At 40.2% G+C, this 16,671-nt stretch overlaps 1 protein-coding gene across 1 annotated transcript in view; it reads right to left on the minus strand.

The window, feature by feature from the left end:
- Nucleotides 1-2,078, minus strand: part of LOC120062235 (GPI ethanolamine phosphate transferase 2-like) — a 117,000-nt gene extending 114,922 nt beyond the window's left edge. Inside the window, exons 1-2 of the mRNA XM_039012054.1 lie at nt 1,630-2,078; nt 1,172-1,377 (exon numbers count right to left, since the gene is read on the minus strand). Coding sequence (XP_038867982.1) covers nt 1,172-1,377; nt 1,630-1,783 — 360 coding nt within the window. The 5' untranslated portion in view covers nt 1,784-2,078. The remainder of the gene's footprint in view (nt 1-1,171; nt 1,378-1,629) is intronic.
- Between the last annotated feature and the right edge of the window lie 14,593 nt (nt 2,079-16,671).

The raw sequence follows: 16,671 nt of genomic DNA on the forward strand, positions 1-16,671 counted from the left end.
TTCTCACTCCAATATCATATTAACATGGTATAAGTCATTACAAAATGTGTAGAATTGCAGGAAACCTGCTTTAAAACTTGAATTTCTCTCTCCACCGTCAAGCGGTGGGCCACTAAAATGTTTTGTCGCGAGGTGGGGGGCCCAAAGGCTAGAGCCGGCCCTGTGTGTGTTTGTACATATTATCAACAACAGGAAACTGGGCCTAAGTCACGCCATTCCCTGTGTGCCTCAAAACACAAGGGCAGCAATACACAGCGTACAATTCAGCCAGTATATCCACTGAAATATTTATTTTCCTCAACAATTCACTCAATTACATCCCTGCCCAAACTGCCTTTTCTGGGATGTATTTCCTGTCACACAGCCAGAGGCTGGCTGGTGTACTCCTAATGAATGGGCTGTGTCTCTGGGTGATTCTGATTTGGGTTAGTTGGCCGTGTCATACCAGTTGATTGGGTGCACTGCAGTGATTTGGAAAGATGCAGCATTCCATGATGGCACACTTGCACTGCCACCTTCTGGTATGAATGAGAACGTCTCAATACAAAGATGTGCCAATTGTTGTTTACTGCTTATTCAGGATAGGCCCTTTTTTTGGCAGGTGTTGAATTAAAATCTATGAATGATCTATTAGGCCCAATTAGCTATGGTAAATGAGCGTTGACATTTTGAAAGTAGCTATAGAGTAATTTGATCAACTGTCAGAAAAAGGTGGTAGGGTACACATATTCTGTGTCTCTTTGAACCACATACCACGCATGTCATTAAATCTATAGCTAGACTAATACTCATAAGTATTTATATTCAAATAGATCTATAACAAGACAACAGTTGAAACAGTGTCTCATTTTGAAGATGATTTCAAAGAAAAAGGATTATTAGGACTTTTTAATTGCCAGAACTCAAATCAATGAATCAACCAAAACTCGACATATGTGCCCAGTTAGTTCAACACACTTTATCCAAGGTTTTGAACCCAAACACATGACAAATCACAACATTTCACCTGACACTGTCACAAAGCAGCATTTTCAAGGTAGAAAAGATCATCCTGCACACAATATTACCTCTGCACACTTATTGCAATATTGTGAGTTGTGGGAGTTTTCGTTTTCTACAAATAACTGCACCACAAATGAGAGTGAGTTATGGTGGTGTTTTACTTTCGTACCTTGATTCGGGGCATTGTAACTGTAGGAGGTCTTGCCTTGGCCACAAAGCTGTGTGTGGAGCCCCTCTCCACTAGGTGCCTTGTGTACGGCATGTACTTTCTCCCATTGGGACCAAACACAAAGTCCTCCCTGAGCGCATCGATCAACACTATCACCACTCTCTTAAACAGGGGGTCTGGGACCTTGGACGAGTTAGGAGAGCTCCCTGTAAATGCCAAAGAAAATGCCACAGTTATCAACACATTATAGGTATTGTAGACAACACTGAGGAACAAATGGGTAGGGTAACATTTATTCTGTGTGCAAAAAAGAAAAACTTTTTTGACTTGTCATCATTCAAGCAAGTAGCTAGCTATCCAATGCAGAAAATCAATATAGTCAGCTAAGAATAACAGTACCACTCTAATTGTAAGTATAGCTAGCTAGCCAGAGAGAAAAGAATGTCAACAAAACACACCTGTGAATGGTTCAGCCGGAAGATCTGACAGCTTGCTTTTCGATGAAAAAGATGATTTGACAGGGACTGGGAAAAATCCCCTAAGAAACAAGGCTACGCTTAATACTTGGAGTATGAGACAAAACGAGGCAAAAACCGACGAACGTACCCTCATTTTGCTGACAGGCTAGCTACCTAGCTAGTTGACTGCTATGACATGAAAGGATAAACGTTATCCTTGACAGCAGTGTTTGATTTAATCCTCTGACTCTTGCATTACAAGGAAGTGGCTAGCTTGATGTAATGAATGGCTCTCCCACTGGCGAGCTAACTCGCCCCAATTTGCAAAAAAAAAAATCGATTAACAATAACAAAATGTATGTTTTTGTGGCATATTCATCACCACCGAAAAACATTTGTTTCTACCATTTGAAAATGATGCTTTCAGGAACTGGAGCTGTCAACTTGGTTCCGGGTTGGTTTAAACTAGCTACGGATAGCCGAAGCAGTCAAACAACGTAACTGGGATTTGTGTGGACTTCGAGAATAATTACGATACATCCAGAGAAATATGCTTTGGAAAGATTACATGTATTGATATTTGTGATTTTTTTAATAACTACAAGTTTAATGTATTTAATTATTGTGATATGTTGAATGGTCAAAATAGAAAATATTTAGTTTGGGCTCCCGAGTGGTGCAGCGGTTTAAGGCACTGCATCTCGGTGCTAGAGGCATCACTACATACAGCCTGGAATCGAACCAGGGTGTATCACAACCGGCTGTGATTGGGAGTCCCATAGGAGGGCACACAATTGGCCTGGGTTTGGTCAGTGTAGGCCGTCATTGTAAATAAGAATTTGTTCTTAACTGACTTGCCTAGTTAAATTAAGGTAAAAAAATGTAATGTTTGGTAAGAACAGATAACAGTTTGTGGAGCATGGTTTACTGTAATGTTTTTGTAAAGCTTTGAGGTAAAATTGTCCCTACTACAGATCTGAGATCAGCTCCCTTCCCCAATCATAGCCTTAAAGTTAGAATCGGTATGTCATTTCTGGATATGTAATTGTACAGTATATGTACCCATTGATTATTTAAGCAATAAGGCCCTAGGGGGTGTGGTATACAGCCAATATACCATAGCTAAGGGCTGTTCTTATGCACGACGCAACACAGAGTATACCACAAACCCTCTAGGTGCCTTATTGCTATTATAAACTGGTTATCAATGTAGTTAGAGCAATAACAATACATGTTTCGTCATCCCCATGGTATACGGTCTGATATAACACGGCTTTCAGCCAATCAGCATTCAGGGCTCGGACCATCCAGAGTATAATGAAGAATATAACTTATAAAATGCATCATGAGCTTATAGTTCAATTGTCATTCCCCAACAGAACCCAAAATATAAGCTTGTTTAACTCCAATGGTTGTAAACAAAGTAGATGTAAACAAACACTGTATAGCACCAAATCATGGTTAAAACTATCATTTTAATATCATGGATGGTCAGTCCTTGTAACCATAGCTTGGTCTATGAATTTGAGAGTGGTTACATTTCTCCAGGCCCATCAGTGAGCTTTTTACCATAACAGAGTTGATGTGTCCTGTTTGTTAGCCTATTGTTTCAATTAAGGATTCTAGCTATAACTATTAGTGCGGGAAATGTAAAATATTTAAAGTTGACAAAAAATGATTGCAAGGTAGGCCAAGGCCTATACTGTAGGCTAGCAACCTAAAATGGACAAAATGCAGCAGCAAAAAAAATATATATATATATATATATATATACTTTACCATTCAAAAGTTTGGGGTCACTTAGAAATGTCCTTGTTTTTGAAAGTAAAGCACATTTTTTTGTCCATTAAAATAACATCAAATTGATCAAATATACAGTGTAGACACTGTTAATGTTGTAAATGACTTTTGTTGCTGGAAACGGCAGATTTTTAATGGGATATCTACATAGGCGTACAGAGGCCCATTGTAAGCAACCTTCACTCCCGTGTTCCAATGGCACGTTGTGTTAGTTAATCCAAGTTTATCATTTTAAAAGGCTAATTGGTCATTAGAAACCCCTTTTGCAATTATGTTAGCACAGCTGAAAACTGTTGTACTGATTCAAGAAGCAATAAAACTGTCCTTCTTTAGACTAGTTGAGTATCTAGAGTCTAGACTCTAGAGCATTTGTCACGGCCTGACCATAGTTTGCTTTGTATGTTTCTATGTTTTGTTTGGTCAGGGTGTGATCTGAGTGGGCATTCTATGTTGTATGTCTAGTTTGTCTGTTTCTATGTGTTTGGCCTGATATGGTTCTCAATCAGAGGCAGGTGTTAGTCGTTGTCTCTGATTGGGAACCATATTTAGGTAGCCTGTTTTGTGTTGTGGGTGATTGTTCCTGTTACTGTGTTCCTGTGTTTGTGTTCACGGGACGGGACTGTTTCGTCTTCGTTCATTTTGTCGGTTTTTTGTTTGTTGTTAAAGTATTCTATAAAAATGAATAATCATCACGCTGCATTTTGGTCCTCCTCTCTTTCGCCCGACGAAGAACGTTACAGCATCAGCATTTGTGGGTTTGATTACATGCTCAAAATGGCCAGAAACATATAACTTTCTTCTGAAACTCGTCAGTCTATTCTTGTTCTGAAAGATGAAGGCTATTCCATGTGAGAAATTGCCAAGAAACTGAAGATCTGGTACAACGCTGTGTACTACTCAGAACAGCACAAACTGTCTCTAACCAGAAGAGATAGAGGAGTGGGAGGCCCCGGTGCACAACTGAGCAAGAGGACAAGTACATTAAAGTGTCTGGTTTGAGAAACAGACGCCTCACAAGTCCTCAACTGGCACCTTCATTAAGTTAACTTCTTCGGGATCAAAACTGATGTTATTTTTTTATTACTTTACTATTTTTAAGCTGATAATGGCCAATCTAAACTACACCTAAACTATATTGAAACAAATTTCACACATATAATAATAAAGTTAGCCTACTGTAAAGACAATATTAAATTGACAATAGTCTGATGGGTGAGAATATTAACAATTGCTAAATTGTATATAAAGAATCTGATAACAGCACAGCACAGAATTGGCAGGCCGGGAAACAAAATGTGAGTGCCAAAAAGTGACTTTTGGAAATTCTCCTAAGGAGTCACAAGCAGGTCAGACATTTCGATGTCTATATAGTATCAGAGAGCATCATCTGCAGTTTCTAAATCACCTATCCTTGTCAAACAACTTTTAAAAATCAACCCTGGAGCTCTATTTCATTTTCGAAATATAACATGTTCCTTAAGACCTGCCCTTAGCAACTAAATAATGAAATGTCTTTGTGATGGTGTTTATTTAAATGATGAATTGTGGTGTTTTATTGAGTTTTCGTTTGTAAGTGTATCCTACAGTTACATAAACAAATTAAAATGCTATTGTGTTATTTGAAATACACTTTCTTACTCTAATCTTACCTAAGAATGTAATAAATACAACCAAATGATTATTCTTCCAATTGCATATATGAAATGTGTTCATTAGACTATTCGAATGTTGACGTTCAAAAGACACTTCATTGGCCCAAAGGCATTAGGACACACGCTGCATATTAAACAGCATCAAAGGAAACATAAATTATAGCCTAACAGTATGCTAATATGATTAATAATAGGCCACAGCCTATATAGACTAGATCAGTGGTCGCCAACCTTTTCTTAGTCAGGATCACTTTCTGAGACAAATTACAAGCCGAGTTCAATTATCTTCTGGGTGCGGAGATCAAGTGCGCAATGTATCATGTGATATCAGTGAAATGAACATTAGCCTATGAGGCCTAACTAGAGTGCATGGGCAAAGCACATGGCAAAGTTTTATTTCCAATGAAATTTACTTCCTAAAAATGAATGACTGGAAAAAAATAGTGTTTCACGCATTTGCCTATTATTATATATACTGTAATAGGTGGTCTGATTTTCTCCATGTAGGCCTACCCCTTATTACAAATAACATTGAGTCCCTTATATGTCAAAACTGGAGTCTCAAGCTAGGCTATATGATACAACTGATAATAGGTCAGTTGTTGTAGCCTACTACTTGCGAGGCACAACATAAATTGAACATAAATGGGTTTTTTCACTGGTCAGTCTCAGCAGAGGGAGGGTCGAAGTGGTGAAGCATGTTTCATGATTTTTAAAAACTGTTGAATAAAAACAGCATTGCAGTGTTTTTTTTAACTCATTCATAAAAACAGCATTGTAGTGTTTTTTTTACTCATTCATACAAACAGCATTGCAGTGTTTTTTTTAACTCATTCATAAAAACAGCATTGCAGTGTTTTTTTTAACTCATTCATAAAAACAGCATTGTAGTGTTTTTTTTAACTCATTCATACAAACAGCATTGTAGTGTTTTTTTTAACTCATTCATAAAAACAGCATTGTAGTGTTTTTTTTACTCATTCATACAAACAGCATTGTAGTGTTTTTTTTAACTCATTCATAAAAACAGCATTGTAGTGTTTTTTTAACTCATTCATAAAAACAGCATTGTAGTGTTTTTTTTAACTCATTCATAAAAACAGCATTGTAGTGTTTTTTTTACTCATTCATACAAACAGCATTGTAGTGTTTTTTTTAACTCATTCATAAAAACAGCATTGTAGTGTTTTTTTTTACTCATTCATAAAAACAGCATTGTAGTGTTTTTTTTACTCATTCATACAAACAGCACCCATTGGCAGTATTATTTGACAATCTCGCTCTAGGCATAGTTTTGAAATATTACAGTAGCCTGCTCTACAGTCAGTATCAACTTTGCTGTGGACGCGTGGAAACTGCTGTAGACACGGTGATCTAAACTACATTATCTGACTGGCCAGTGGTGTACCTACAGTTGCACCTGTTTCAGCTCTCTGGGCTCGCTGGGTAGGCTGAGTTTGTAGTTTCAGACATAACATTTTTCAAAATGGGAAAACTACGCATACCGGGCAGCTGAATCAAGTGCATCTATCCCATGATAGGCTGCTAAAAATAGATATATGTTTTAATCTAAAGTAGCCAAACAGATTGGCTGGGCGTCTGACCCTCTTGTACACTTCATTTAAGCTGCTGTACAAAAACAGTTAGTTCTGCGTCCTCCACAGAAATTCCATAATGCATAATGGGGGACTGTATCACTGTCCTTTGACCAAATGAGTCGGATCGGGGAAGGCAGGCAGATGCAGCCTCCATCGTTATCCCGTATGACTCGTTCTGAAAACGACTGTTGAGTTCCATAAATTGCTAGTTCAATATCTCGTTCCGTAATGCCTGTAAATGCAAGTTGTGCCAAACCGGGGCTGTTTTTCCCACTTTAGATGTAACATGCGAGTCCAACAAACCTTACTGGCAGTTTTTTGTTTCGGGAACTGGTAGCTAACATCCCAGTCATAGATTTCATTTTTGACCATCAAATCATCTGTTACTTTAACGATTTTATCAAAATCACCTTTAGAATTGTCTCTGAATGTACTGAAACTGTCTTTAAGGCCCTCGATTAGATCGAGGCATTCAGTGATTGATATAGAGGGGCCTGGAGGCCAGCCATCCAGACGTTGAAGTTAGGTTCAATATAGGTTCTGAATGAAAGGTGAAAAGGTATTTTCCTTATGTTTAAAATACATATTTTCCAGGACGATGAAACGGCATCTTTTCCGAGGGTTAATAAATATGTTTTTTTATGGATGTTGGAATCAGGTTCATTTTCATCTCTGAATAAAAGTGAGATTTTTACGGATGTTGAAAATACATGTTTTCCGAATGTTGAAATCAGGCTAGTTTTTGGTCCTGAGTGAAAATTGAAAATAAGTCATTAATAGACGTCTATGTTAGGGCCAAATCAAGGCCGGTCCAGACCGCACCAAATCTGAATCAAACATAAACGTCTACGATTGGTCTGGACCGTACCAAAAACCAATGTCCGTGGATGTGGTTGTCAATGCAAATTGTTCGGGTGGCCATTCTATGAGTTGTTCAGCAGTCCTACGGCTTGGGAGTAGAAGCTGTTTAGGAGCCATTTGGACCTAGACTTGGCGCTCCGGTACCGCTTGCCGTGTCGTAGCAGAGAGGACACTCCATGACTTGGGTAGCTGGAGTCTTTGACAATTTTTTGGGCCTTCCTCTGACACCGCCTAGTATATAGGTCCTGAATGGCAGGAAGCTTGGCCCCAGTGATGTACTGGGCCGTACGCACTACCCTCAATAGTGCCTTGAGGTTGGATGCCGAGCAGTTGCCATACTTTGATGCATCCGGTCAGGATGCTCTCGATGGTGCAGCTGTATGACTTTTGAGGATCTGAGGACCCATGCCAAATCTTTTCAGTCTCATGAGGGGGAATAGGTTTTGTCGTGCCCTCTTCACGACTGTCTTGGTGTGCTTGGACCATGTTAATTTGTCCAAGGAACTTGAAGCTCTCAACTTGCTCCACTACTGCCCCGTCGATGAGAATGAGGGCGTGCTTGGTCCTCCTTTTCTTGTAGTCCACAATCATCTACTTAGTCTTGATCACAATGGGGGAGAGGTTGTTGTCCTGGCACCACACGGCCAGGTCTCTGACCTCCTCCTTATATGCTGTCTCGTTGATGTTGGTGATCAGGCTGTTCTGTCATCGGCAAACTTAATGATGGTGTTGGAATCGTGCCTGGCCGTGCAGTCATGAGTACAGGAGGGGACTGAGTACGCACCCCTGAGGGGCCCCCGTGTTGAGGATCAGTGTGGCGGATGTGTTGTTACCTACCCTTACCACCTGGGGGCGGCCCGTCAGGAAGTCCAGGATCCAGTTGCAGAGGCAGGTGTTTAGTCCCAGGGTCCTTAGCTTAGTGATGAGCTTTGAGGCCACTATGGTGTTGAACGCTGAGCGGTAGTCAATGAGTAGCATTCTCACATAAGTGTTCCTTTTGTCCAGGTGTGAAAGGGCAGTGTGGAGTGCAATAGAGATTGCATCATCTGTGGATCTGTTGGGGCGGTATGCAAATTGGAGTGGGTCTAGGGTTTCTGGGATAATGGTGTTGATGTGAGCCATGACCAGCCTTTCAAAGCACTTCATGGCTACAGACGTGAGTGCCATGGGTCGGTAGTCATTTAGGCAGGTTACCTTAGTGTTCTTGGGCACAGGGACTATGGTGGTCTGCATGTTGGTATTACAGACTCCGACAGGGAGAGTTTGAAAATGTCAGTGAAGACACTTGCCAGTTGGTCAGCAGATGCTCAGAGTACACGTCCTGGTAATCCGTCTGGCCCAGCGGCCTTGTGAATGTTGACCTGTTTAAAGGTCTTACTCACATCGGCTGTGGAGAGTGTGATCACAGTCGTCCGGAACAGCTGATGCTCTCATGCATGTTTCAGTGTTGCTTGCCTCGAAGCGAGCATAGAAGTAATTTAGCTTGTCTGGTAGGCTTGTGTAACGTGGCAGCTCGGCTGTGCTTCCCTTCGTAGTCTGTAATAGTTTGCAAGCCCTGGCACATCCGATGAGCGTCGGAGCCGATGTAGTACGATTCGATCTAAGTCCTGTATTGACGCATTGCCTGTTTGATGGTTCTTCGGAGGGCATAGTGGGATTTCTTATAAGCTTCCGGGTTAGAGTCCCGCTCCTTTAGCTCAGTGCGGATGTTACCAGTAATCCATGGCTTCTGATTGGTGTATGGACGTACCGTCACTGTGGGGACTACGTCATTGATGCACTTATTAATGAAGCCAGTGACTGATGTGGTGTACTCCTCAATGCCATCGGAATAATCACGGAATGTATTCCAGTCTGTGCTAGCAGCACAGTCCTGTAGCTTAGCATCTGTGTCATCTGACCACTTCTTTATTGACCGAGTCACTGGTGCTTCCTGCTTTAGTTTTTGCTTGTAAGCAGGAATCAGGAGGATAGAATTAGGGTCAGATTTGCCAAATAGTGGGCGAGGGAGAGCTTTGTATGCGTCTCTGTGTGTGGAGTAAAGGTGGTCCAGAGTTTTTACCCTCTGGTTGCACATTTAAAATGTTGATAGAAATTAGGTAAAACGGATTTAAGTTTCCCTGCATTATAATCCTCGGCCACTAGGAGCGCCACCTCTGGATGAGTGTTTCCCTGTTTGCTTATGGCGGTATACAGCTCATTGAGTGCGGTCTTAGTGCCAGCATCGGTTTGTGGTGGTATGTAGACAGCTACGAAAAATACAGATGAAAACTCACTAGGTAGATATTGTGGTCTACAGCTTATCATGAGATACCCTACCTCAGGCGCGCAAAACCTCGAGACGTCCTTGGATATCGTGCACCAGCTGTTGTTTACAAATATACATAGACCAGAGGTTGCTGTTCTATCCTGCTGATACAGTGTATTACCCTCCAGCTGTATGTTATTCATGTCGTCGTTCAGCCACGACTCTGTGAAACATAAGATATTACAGTTTTTAGTGTCCCGTTGGTAGGATATACGTGATTTTAGTTCATACAATTTATTATCCAGCGATTGTACGTTGACCAATAGTACCGATGGTAAAGGCAGATTAGTCACTCGTCGGCGGATCCTCACAAGGCACCCCGATCTCTTTCCGCAATATCTATTCCGTCTCTTTCTCCTGCAAATGACAGGGATGAGGGTCTGTTCGGGTGTCTGGAGTCAATCCCTCTCATCACTCATTAAAGAACAATTATTCGTCCAGTTCAATGTGAGTAAACACTGTTCTGATTTCTAGAAGCCCTTTTCGGTCATAAGACACGGTGGCAGAAACATTATGTACAAAATAAGTTACAAATAATGCGAAAAAACATACACAATAGCACAATTGGTTACAGGATCGTAAAACGCCAGTCATCTCCTTCGGTGCTAGTGGTGGAAAAAGTACTCAAATTTCATACTTGAGTAAAAGTAAAAATACCTTAATAGAAAATGACTCAAGTTAAAGTGAGTCACCCATTACAATACTACTTGAGTAAAAGTCTAAAAGTATTTGGTTTTAAATATACTTAAGTATCAAAAGTAAATGTAATTGCTAAAACATACTTAAGTATCAAAAGTAAAAGTATGAATAATAAAAAAGTCCTTATATTTAGCAAACCAGACGGCACAATTGTTTTATTTTTATTTATTTACGAATAGCTAGGGTCACACTCCAACACTCAAACATAATTTAAGAACAAAGCATTTGTGTTTAGTGAGTCCGCCATGTCAGAGGCAGTAGGGATGACCAGGGATGTTCTCTTGATAAGTGTGCAAATTGGACCATTTTCTGTCCTGCATTCAAAATGTAACGAATACTTTTGAGCGTCAGGGAAAATGTATGGAGTAAAAAGTACAATATTTTCTTTAGGAATGTAGTGAAGTAAAATAAAAATTTGTCAAAAATATAAATAGGAAAGTAAAGTACAGATAACCCCAAAAACTACTTAAGTAGTACTTTAAAGTATTTTTACATTAAGTACTTTACACCACTAGAGTTATCGCGAGACTATTTGAAATGTGTTTACACAGCAGGAAATGCGGAAATATTTTATTTTTCACTATGATCAGCTCCTCAAAAATGTAGGCTACAAACTTTAAACCACTGATCATGACAATGGGGTGAAACTCCTGGACGTCAGTTGTGATTATCCATATATAAAGTGTCAGTCTCGTTACATTGTCATACATTTTATCTTCAGCCTGTAGGTTACAGAAAAGGCCACATACTCTTTCTATCATATCCTATATCTGCTACATGATTTATGTTAGATTCTTTTTTGAACAGAATGCTGGTGGAGCACTGCAGAGATGAGTCTTTCCAATAGCTCCCTGGTGAGGCATGCTAGGAATGGACCAGCAAAATATTTTATATAATACTTTTAAATATAATACTTTGACAAAGTGAGCACTGCTTATCAAAAGGCTACATCAGAGCACACCTAAAAAGCCTATATGCCACTGGTTGAGAGAAATTGTCCTTGTTTTTGGGCAGAATTATATGAGGTTTTACGTGTTGTTGTTGGAGGTGTGTCTTGGTCAGTTTAGCTTAGAAAATGCCGTCCTTGCAGTCTACCACCATAGGCGGACGCCTAATCCTGCCTAATGAGCTGGCCATGCTGGAGGGCTGTCCTGGTGAAACCACTGATATCAGATAACTTGGCAAATGCTCCAACATCCTCTTCTATACGCAGTTTCTTGATATTTTTTTAAGTGAGCTTTGTTTGGTCATTTTATTTGTTTTTGCTTATTATTATAATAACAATAATTATTATTATTGTCAACATACTTTATATCCCTTTTCCACCCCCTCCCTACTGCTTGCTATGAATTCTATCTGATGGTGCATGTTCTGGCCCCTATAGTTGGTTTTGAGTTCCTTTAGGCTATTGTGTAAATCCATAGTTGACCGCTTGGAGGCCACTGTCCTGTGTTGATGTGTGTTGTTCGTTAAATGTGCTAAACCCTGTGGAAGAAGAACTGTTACATTCCAAAATGGTGAAAGGCACAATGTGGAACTGCAGACTTTATCAAACTCCATCCTACTTGCTATCATTTTGTAGAAGCATTGTCTGTAAGTAAAATTAATCATATTTGGCATTCAATTCATGGTGATATTTTGTATGGATTGTCATTTTAATGATCTTTATGGATCTTCTTGATTGCCACATGGATATCTGTTCAGCGCATTTGATCTTGTCATGTTTTGGGGAATTATTTAAATCTGATTTAATGCATAAGGCTGCATATTCCTGTGTTTATGAACATGTATACAAATACATGCTGTGTTATTATTGAGAATTAAGCCTAGTATTCAGCTAGAATACAATAAGTCATACACATTGTTATTTTCTTAATATATTTCAGTCTTACTCATTTCAGTCACTCTTACTGTACCTATGAAGTGGTGGCAATAAATCATCCTTCAACACTACAGTAGCTGTACCAGGTTTATCTATCTGCTAAGCTTAAGAAGGGGATTATTTTGCGAGGGCAGAATAGTGCAGGTTTAGGCCAGTGCTTGACTTGGATAGAAATAGATGTCGGTACACATTTTGGGTGCCGGTACTGTTTATATTTACGTGCAGGAATTCCTCAATACTTTTGAGCTAATATTCTATAGGAGCTGCAGGAACTCAAGCAGAAGAACATTTTAGCTGCTGGTACTCAGTTCTGGTGAGCTCCTGCCCAAGTCAAGTGCTGTGTTTAGGTAAAAAGACAAATAATGTTGTGTTTGGAACACTGACAAATATATATCAATCTGATTGGGTGGGCCTAGCTCCCCAGTGGGTGGGCCTGGGTGACAGGTGGGAGATGGACTTATTGTGTAGACCCTCTGCCCTACACACCAACAGCTGGGCCACAACCCATGGACGTTCTTCCTGCTCCCTGGACTGTTATTTATCTATGTTGTGCCTGTATAGTTTGACTGTTGGCTCTTACCATGTAACAACCTGTCTATGGCCCATTTTTGCATAACCGAAGATGGCTGCCCCCATGGTCATATCATAGAGGCCTACTGTTTAGATATTAGCGTAGCCACCTAGCATGCTAGCACTTTGTTGGCCACTAATTGTATACAGATTATATCACTGTGCTATGCTTCACTGTGTAACCTAGCCTAAAGGGTTGCTGCTATTAAATATATTACTGTGTGCTATGTTAGCCATATAGCCAATGCTGCTTGCCTAGCCCTGCTAATGCTAGTTACATACCTTGTACTGTATTTAGCCTACGAAACCATGGCCTAGCATGAAGCTCTAGCCCATTGCTAACACGTAGATATTGTATATAGTGTCTGCATTGTGTGCTATGTTTAGTTTGTTAGCGTGTTGATGCTATCCCTGTATGTACAGTATATAGGCCATTGTCCTTTACTATATGTACATTATTGCTATATCACTGTTACCATAGCACATTGCTGTCTCCTTATTATCACTGTGTAATATGTTATTCATTCTTCTCTTCCATAGAAACCCTTTCCACTAATTCCCTCTGTAAAGTTTTGTGTGTGTGTGTGTGTGTGCCTGTCTTGAGTGTGAAATAAAGTGTGGATTGTATCCCTGTCTCCTGTCGTTAACAGTCCTGTTACCTGGACTCTGGGAAAGTTGTACATATGCTAAACCAGCACCTCTTTTGGAGACAACCGACCAACAGTTGGCACTCTTTTTCACACTATTCAATGCAATTGCTAGTAATTATAAGCACATCATACTCATAAGGATCCATCCTTATTTAAAGCCATAGTCTACTTTTTAATAATTGTAACCATGTGGAGTTATTATTATTATTATTATTTGGTGGTTGATCTATTATTTTGAAGTGTGTTATCAACATGATGCCAATGACTGCCATTACACAATGTTTCCAGTAGATGGAGCTAGTATTCTTTGAGCCAGCTCTGCCTTTCTGAATCCGAAAGATTACTCCTGAAATAAGATGAACTGAAATCCCTCTGATACACATTTTCTTATATCTCATTTCTTTGTGACAACCTGTAATTTTGCTGCTCTGGTTTACGCCCATAAAATATTTGTCAGAAGATTACAAGCTTAGCATGAATCAAATCATCTCTTAATTTTCCCCAAATAGCAGAATCCATAGACAGACATTGGACAATTCAATATGATGTTCCTATTTTAAAAGCTGTAATTCAGTCAAATGAAGATGTATTTTTCAGTGAGAAAGCAATGTCACTAATGTGGATTTTGCTCATTGCAGGCTTCATTAAGTTCAGCCCCAAGATACACTTCACAATAAGAAGTGAACCCATGAGAAATTACATGTTTCAGGTAAATATTCTCGTTTTGTTATATTTTACTGGAAAATTAGCTACATGAAATTATTCAAGATGGCACGTCTCAGGGTACTTTTAAAAACATGGGCTCTCCTGGCTTCAGTTCCCCAATTTGGCGTGCACATTTGCCACAGATGGCACAAAATAGGAAATGTGATTTCAGAGAGTTTTTCTGTAATAACCCTTCCCTGCCACCACTGAATAGGTGATTAAACAGTGTGTGTGTGTGTGTGTGCGCGCACATGTGTATACGTTTGTGAGTATGTGTGTACGTGTGTGTGTGTCAGGAGCAAGTCTGAGTATGTGACTGTCTGTGCGTGCAGGCTTGCCAGAAGAGTGTGCCAGAACCAGTGCCAGCTTTTGCCTGGAATCCATTTACCATCCTTCCTCTCACAGATTGTTGAGTAGCCTAGCACGCAGATGAGACATACAGTCTTCAGGTTGGATTCAATGTAGCCTCTGCCAATTCTCCAACAACCGGATGTTCCGGTTTTCAGGGGATATGGAAAGAGAGTCTGTGACACAACTTCTGCTTTTGGACATTAACAAGGTGACACGTCCAGTGTGTGGGGGATCTGGTTTCAGGCATTTATTTTACGCCTGCTACATTAGGACGGATTCAATGTGACAAGAACGGGTCATGTGTAAACAGAACATGGACGCTCTTTAAAATTGCATGTCGATCAATGTAGATGCAAGCATAAGGTCTCACACAAAAGTACCTATTGTAAGACTCTAATTGGCCCTACCTCAAATGCCACATACTGTAGAGCTTCGAAAAGGTTATTGCAGTTGACCAGAATTGCACAAGGCATTGACGTTGATGTACAACGCCTAGTGTATGTGTTACGCCCACTCAGAAATACAGTTGAATTGAGACCATGATTATCATGCAGCCTAAGTAGCCAGTGAATGACGTAGGCCTGGGAAATGGTCCCAAGCCAACACTGCTATCACTATTATGCCTTCCCCACCTGAAGACACTTAAGACACACGAGGAACAATAGGAATTGATTGGTTCAGAAAGGATTGGCGCTATTATCTACTGGATGTATGCATGTGTCACGACTTCCGCCGAAGTCGGCTCCTCTCCTTGTTCGGGTGGCGTTCGGCGATCGAAGTCACCGGCTTTCTAGCCATCGCAGCTCCATTTCTCATACATGTATGTCCATTTGTTTTGTCTTGTTCCATACACACCTGGTTTTCATTCCTCAATCAATCTACATGTATTTAGTCCTCTGTTCCCCATCATGTCTTTGTGTGTAATTGTTTATTGTTACGTGATTATTTTGTCAGGCTCTGCACTTTTGTTATAGACCGTGTTTGTGGCACTAGTATGTTTTATGTGCTGTCGTTGTGAATCGGTATTAAAGTGCGTCTGTTTAATATACTCCGCTCTCCTGCACTTGACTTCGCCTCCCATATACACGCCTAACAGCATGTTCTTCAGCTTTTGCTGTTATCTACTGTACCATAATATGAGACATAAAATTGAAGAGAATTTACACAAAATATACAGGGGCACATACACAATTCAATGAGTTTGTGGAGGTTAAGGAAGTTAGGGGTCCACTAGAGCAGTGGTTCCCAAACTTTTTATAGTCCCGTACCCCTAGCACCAGGGTCAGCGCACTCTCAAATGTTGTTTTTTGCCATCATTTTAAGCCTGCCACACACACACTATACGATACATGTACTAAACATAAGAATGAGTGTGAGTTTTTGTCACAACACGGCTGGTGGGAAGTGACAAAGAGCTCTTACAGGACCAGGGCACAAAAAATAATATGATAATAATCAATCATTTTGCTCTTTATTTAACCATCTTACATATAAAACCTTATTTTTTAATCGAAAATTGTGAATAACTCACCACAGGTTAATGAGAAGGGTGTGCTTGAAAGGATGCACATAACTCTGCAATGTTGGGTTGTATTGGAGAGAGTCTCCGTCTGAAATCATTTTCCACACAGAGTCTGTGCCTGTATTTAGTTTTCATGCTAGTGAGGGCCGAGAATCCACTCTCACCTAGGTAGGTGGTTGCAAAGGGCATCAGTGTCTTAACAGCACGATTTGCAAAGGCAGGATAGTCTAAGCACAGTCCAATCCAGAAATCTGGCAGTGGCTTATGATTAAATTACATTTTCACAGAACCGCTTGTTGCAATTTCGATGAGGCTTTCTTGTTCAGATATCGGTAAGTGGACTGGAGGCAGGGCATGAAAGGGTTAACTAATCTTGTTGATTGTGTCATCCATTTCGGAAAATTACCTGTGTAATTGCGGAGCCAACTCACTCAGGCGCTTCGC

Source organism: Salvelinus namaycush, chromosome 17, assembly GCF_016432855.1.
Source record: "Salvelinus namaycush isolate Seneca chromosome 17, SaNama_1.0, whole genome shotgun sequence".
In the NCBI taxonomy this organism is placed as follows: Eukaryota; Metazoa; Chordata; class Actinopteri; order Salmoniformes; family Salmonidae; genus Salvelinus; species Salvelinus namaycush.